This window comes from Mustela nigripes, chromosome 14 (assembly GCF_022355385.1).
Source record: "Mustela nigripes isolate SB6536 chromosome 14, MUSNIG.SB6536, whole genome shotgun sequence".
Classification (NCBI taxonomy): domain Eukaryota; kingdom Metazoa; phylum Chordata; class Mammalia; order Carnivora; family Mustelidae; genus Mustela; species Mustela nigripes.
In genome coordinates, this window is record NC_081570.1 from 70,827,211 (window position 1) to 70,833,689 (window position 6,479).

A 6,479-nucleotide genomic window follows, 5' to 3' on the forward strand; every position below is an offset into this window, starting at 1 on the left:
ATGTAAAACTTGAAAGCTCTCCAAATTAAATGATACTCATGTTTCAAGGCAGCTTTATAAATGGAAAAGGTATACAAATGACTTACAAATAATAATCTTACTGTTTAAGTTATCATTTGTGGATTCTTACCAGTTAATGTTTCCTTGTAGGGAGCATTGGCTGCTGCAGTACATTCTGACAAGGCTTGACTTTGTTCATCATAAGACATCACAAAGAGAAAGTCACAAGCATCTGCAATTCCAGCATAATTATAGCACCTGCCTTTGTACTTTGGAGACCAAGATACATCAAAGGTTACCTGCGGGAAAACACATGCCATTTTATGGAACATGATCAAATATGCTTATTTTGTCTGTTTTTCTTTCATTATATATTTTCTTGCCTCATACTATCCAAGAGGAAAGACTGTTTACATATATGAACATAGGGTTTGACACGTATAGAACAGTTCTAAGATATTTCTGCCCATATGGATTGACCTAGATAATATCTGGCCAGATATGATGTCCAGGAGCAGGGCTCTGTGTAAAAGAGAAGTTTTCAACTTAAAAGTTTTCAAAGGCTAGACTAGTAACTCAACTGAGGAAAGAAATAGGTAATGACAGTAGGGTATGGTGAGGCATCCAAGTAAGTAGGCAGTAAAGAAACCACACTAAAATAAGTCAAATACAAAAGGTTGTTTTACTTTTTTTTTTTTTTTTTTAAATATCATGCAGGCTAGATAGGTCATCTCTTAGCACAAGTTGACTGACCTGTGTTGGGAGTTTAACCCCCTGATATACAATTATGTTACATGATAGGTTTAATCCAACATTACAGTTAAAGGATAGTGGTTTATGGATATAAGGATAAATTAACTCAAAATGTTGAACAAATCACTGAAATGGTTTTATTTTATGGGAATAGTCAAAGAAAACTTGAGTGATGAATTTTGGTGAGCCAATTTTCAACAAGGATGAGTCTGTTTAAAGTATTTACTGCCTTAGCCAAATATTAATTAGCCTTATTTTATATATGTGCAAATATTCAAAGCTTCAGTAAAGGTTTTTTCTCTCATTAGACACATTAATTATTACAAAAATTGAGATAGTTCAGTTAAAACTTTTATACTTTGGCCAATTTATTACTCCTTTTAGGACTTTATCAAAATTTTATAATTGTCTAAGTATCAGCACTAAAGGAAGTTCAGCTTTACAAGTACAAGCTTTCAATAGCACTACAGCAAAATAGGTTATAAAGTGTATTTGTTTTACACATCCGATCCCATTTTATCACTGCCTCACCTATTATAAAATAGGAGCTATATTCTAGTAATAGAAAAACTAAATGATCACCTCTAAACAGTTAAATTTCAAATCCATTGTATAAGTCCTTATCCCCTCCTGAGCATTAAGAGTATTTTTACCTGCACTTTCTGTCATAGTTCATCTCCTATTTTGGAGAAAGCAACATTAGTATATTAGACAAATCAAAATGATTTTGGTTCTCCTCTTGGCTCTATTATAACTAGGTCTGTGTCACTAAAAACATCTCAAGCTGTTTTCCTACCTGTAAAAAATGATGAACTCTTCAATTCAATGACCATAATTCTATAATCTTAATCATTTTTCCCCCAAAACTCATTTCTCCTTCTAGACTATAGTCATTTTTTTTCTGGTGGCCAGTTTAAGAACTTTTGGGGGACTTCTCTCACCCCCCACATAACTAATCTCACAGAGAACAGAGTGGTTTCTCTGTTCTGCCAGAAACCTCTTTCTTTCCATTAATTAATATTTATTAAACACTTCCTAGTGTTAAGGTTATGCCATCATCCTTATCCAAACTATAGATCTCAAGTTGTTAGACCTGGATTAGTCCATACTGGTCTCCATTTCCCCTCTAGACTATTATACATACTACTATGGAATAACCTTCCCCATACACTTTCTACTATGTAAACCCTATACATACATACAGAATAAAATGCAAGTACTTCAGTCTGACATTCTGGATATTCCATAATCTGACCTGTTTTCATAATTGTAGCTCCCCTTAATTTTAAAATTGAATTTAACAGAGTAGCCCAAATTGTTCTACTTGCCCCCCAGACATAGAAATATTCCTACTGCAAAGTCTTTGTTCAGTCTCTTCCTCCTTGCCCTTTCACTGTAGGATAATCAGAGCTAGCAAAGAAATTGTTTACCACACACTAATTCAACCTATTAGTAACAGCAATCTAGAGACTGAAGGAAAAGTTTTCCAAGAACAAAATTTGACAGGAGAGGAGTATGGTGGCTTGCATACCAGGTATTTGCTATTCTTAATCTATATTGTTTACATCTTAGGAGGGAGGGTACAAGATGGTGATATAGGAAAACCCAGAAATCACCTGCTCCATAGACACACCAAATCTATACCTTTTTATAGAACAATTCCGCCTGGGTGCCTGGGTGGCTTAGGTGGTTAAACAACTGTCTTTGGCGCAGGTCATGATCCCAGGGTCCTGGGATCGAGTCCCACATCGGGCTCCCTGCTCAATCAAGCAGGGAGCCTGCTTCTCCATCTGCCTCTGTCTGACTCTCAGTCTCTCATGAATAAATGAATGAAATCTTTAAAAAAAAATAACTTAAAAAAAATTCCTCCTGAAGAACTGAAGACTGACTGAACAGCTTTTACACAACAGAAAATAAACACACCAGCAAGAGAGACACAGTAACAAAGGAAATCCCCACCCCTTGATGCTACTAACTGCAGTGGGGAAGAATGAAAACACACACACACACACACACTAGGAGACCATGAGCAGATTTTTCTGCCTTGGGGCACAGGAGGGAAAAAACAACTGTTTAAAAGACCAACTAGAATATATAAGATCAGTCCTAGAACTTTGTCAGACAGTGGGAGAGCTGCTGGAACTCTTTGGATCAGAAGGCCTGGAGAGCCCCATTGTTTACCTTCCCTTTCTGCCTTGATAGCATGAATAGGAAGAGGGTCTGGATGAGTACCCAAGCCAGCCTACTACCTCAGTAAGCCCTGGGCTCCCAGCCCATACCAGCCCCAACTATCCCACCAATGCAGATTGAGTACAATCAACACAGGACACCCCTGGCCAATACTTACTACAGATCTAGCTCACTAAAATGACACAGGTGCAAAACACCCTAAAATACTCCATGCCTGCACTGCTTTGGTTCCAGGTGATTTGACAGGGTACACCCCAAGCAAAACACCTTGGGACACCCTGGCCGCCTCCTGCCTCTGCTCCAGCCACCCTGCCAGGTACCCCTGAACCTGATGCCCCAAGACCCCCCACCTTCCTTAAGCATCAGCTGTCCTACTAAGGCATCCTCTGCAAAGAGCCCTGGACTGTCCGAGACATGCCCACTTCACCTCTGACCATCCAACAGGGTTGTCCTAACCTAAAGGACAGCCACAGCTCCAGCCACACAAAATCACTAAGTGCTACATTGTACACAGGGGATGATCATACAAAAAGATCACTTCAAGTTTAGAAGTAGCTCTTCCATCTAATTCATAGAAACAAACACAAAGTCAAGCAAATGACAAAGAGGAATATGCTCCAAATGAGAGGATAGCTTACGGGTTGTTATCTTGAATATCCAAAGAAGAAGCATTCACTTTCTAGGGGTCCAGAGAGGAGGACAGAAAACTTGTAGAAACAATAGCTGAAAATGTGCCTAACCTAGGAAGGAAGGAAATATTCAGGTTCAAGAATCACAGAGAGTTCCAAGTAAGATGAACTCAAGGATGGCCACAAAACAATAATAATTAAAATGTCAAAGATTAAAGAAAGAATTTTAAAAGCAGCAAAAAGAATTAGTTACATACAAAGGTTAAAGCAATCAGCGTATTCTTTTCTTTTTTTTTTAAAGATTTGATTTCTTTATTTGACAGAGAGAGAGATCACAAGTCGGCAGAGAAGGTGAGAGAGGGAGAAGCAGGTTCCCTGCTGAGCAGAGAGCCTGATGTGGGCTCAATCCCAGGACCCTGAGACCATGACCTGGGTCGAAGGCAGAGGCTAAACCCACTGAGCCACCCAGATGCCCCAGCAATCAGCGTATTATTCAGCAGAAACTTTGGAGGCCAGAAGGGACTGGCATGATATACTGAAAGCATGGCAAGGGAAAAACCTCCAAGAATATTCTACCTGGCAAAGTTATCATTCAGAATTGAAGGAGAGGGAGAGTTTCCCAAACAAAAGTTAAAGAAATTTATCACCACAGTTACAAGAAATGTAAAGGTACTCCCTTAAGTGAAGAAAAAGGCCATATTAGAAGAAAATAATGAAAAAATTTCATGAGTGAAAGGAACACAATAAAGGTAGTAGAGAAATCACTTATAAAGCTAGTATGAAGGTTAAAAGACAAAAGTAGTAACATCAATTATATCTAAAAAAGTAGTTAATGGGACTCACAAAATAGGAAGATACAAAATATGACCACATATACATGGGAGGGACTAAAGATGAAGTTCATATAAAATGTGTTTGAACATAACTGACCATTAACTTATTATAGACAGCTATATACTTAAAATATTATATATGAACCTCTTGGTAACCACAAACCAAAAACTTACAATACCCCCAAAAAATGATAAAGCAAAACACTAAAAAAGTCATCCATTACAGAGAGCAAGAGAAGAAGAAAGGGAGAGAAAAAATCTACCTAAAAAATCAGAACACAAAATGTCTATAGGTACATACCTACCAATAATTACTAAAGGGGCACCTGGGTGGTACAGTTGGTTAAATGTGCAACTCTTGGTTTTACCTCATGGTGTGATCTCAGAGTTGTGAGACTGAGCCCTGTGTCAGCCTTCATGTTCAACACAGGGTCTACTTAAGACTCTCTCTCTCCCCTTCTTCCTCTGCCCCTCCCACCTGTGCGCATGCTTTCCCTAATAAATCTTTTTTAAAAAATTCCTTTAAATGTAAGTGGTCTAAATATTCCAAAAGACCTAGACAAAAGGGTTAAAAAAAAAAAAAGACCCATCAAAAAACAACAACAACCAATAAAACAAAAAAAAAGGACCCATCAGTACATTCCTGCAAGAGATTCATTTCAGACCTAAAGACACATACACACTGAAAGTAACAGGATGAAAAAAATATCAGGGGAAAAAATAGCTAAGGGAAAAATAACAGGATGAAAAAATGGAAGGCGGGAAAAAAAGGGTGCAGGCACCTGGGTGGCTCAGTTTTAAGTGTCTGCCTTCAGCTTGGGTCATGATCTCAGGGTCCTGGGATCAAGTTCCATGTCAGGCTCCCTGCTCAGCAGGGAAACTGCTTCACCCTCTCCCTCTGCTACTCTCTCTCTTTCGGTTAAATAAATGAAACCTTAAAAAAAAAAAAAAAAGATGCGTTATCAATACTTATATCAGACCTAACAGACTTTAAAACAAGACTGTGGACTCTGACATACAAACAGAGGGCTTTGGAGGGGAGAAGGGTGGGGGTTGGGTGAACCTGGTGGCGGGTATTAAGGAGGGCATGTATTGCATAGAGCTCTGGGTATGGTCATAAACAATGAATTTTGGAACACTGAAAAAAAATAAAATTTAGTTTTAAAAAAGAGACTAAGGTGAGCATACATAATGATAAAAGGATCATTGAATCCAATGAGAGGATTCAACAGTTGTAAATATCTATTATGCAGCCAACATCGAGTATTTAACTACATAAAGCAAATATTAACATACCTAAAGGAAAAAAGGGACAGCAATACATAATGGTAGAGGATTTTAAACCCCACATACATCAATGGATAATTCATCCAGAGATAAAAAAAGGAAACAGTGGCTTTCAATGACACATCAGACTAGATGGACTTAACAAATATATATTTTAAAAATGTTTTCATATATATATTATATATATATACACATATAAATTGTGTGTGTGTGTGTGTGTGTGTATAAATAACATTTCATCCCAAACCACAGAATACACATTCTTTTCAAACACACATGGAACATTCTCCAAGATAAATCACGTTAGGCCACAAAACAAGTCTTAATAAATTCAAGAAAACTGAAATCATATTAAGCATATTTTCCAACCACAATGGAATGAAACTAGAAATTACCAGGAAAAAAAAATAGAAAAAAACAAACACAAACACATGGAGGCTAACCAGCATGCCACTGAACAATAATAATAGGTTGACAAAGAGAAAACAGATAATATACGGAGACAAATATGAAAATAGTATGGTCCAAAATCTATGGGACACAGAAAAAGCAGTAGTAGGAGGGAAGTTTATAGGACTACCTCAGGAAACAAGACAGATCTCAAATAGACACTCCAACCTTACACCTAAAGGAACTAGGGAAAAAAAGCTCAAAGAAAATAAAAAAGATCTGGGGCGCCTGGGTGGCTCAGTGGGTTAAGCCGCTGCCTTCGGCTCAGGTCGTGATCTCAGGGTCCTGGGATCGAGTCCCGCATCAGGCTCTCTGCTCAGCGGGGAGCCTGCTTCCT

The 6,479-nt window shown here is 38.0% G+C and overlaps 2 protein-coding genes across 3 annotated transcripts in view; one reads left to right on the plus strand and one right to left on the minus strand.

Annotated features, from left to right (window-relative positions):
- Nucleotides 1-235, plus strand: part of SPATA1 (spermatogenesis associated 1) — a 58,161-nt gene extending 57,926 nt beyond the window's left edge. For both annotated transcript variants that reach the window (XM_059375266.1, XM_059375267.1), the window contains exon 14: nucleotides 151-235. In XM_059375266.1, the coding sequence (XP_059231249.1) occupies nucleotides 151-179 (29 nt within the window). In that variant the 3' untranslated portion in view covers nucleotides 180-235. The remainder of the gene's footprint in view (nucleotides 1-150) is intronic.
- Nucleotides 1-6,479, minus strand: part of CTBS (chitobiase) — a 40,997-nt gene that overhangs the window by 9,210 nt on the left and 25,308 nt on the right. The window contains exon 5 of the mRNA XM_059375268.1: nucleotides 131-299. Within this exon, the coding sequence (XP_059231251.1) occupies nucleotides 131-299 (169 nt within the window). The remainder of the gene's footprint in view (nucleotides 1-130; nucleotides 300-6,479) is intronic.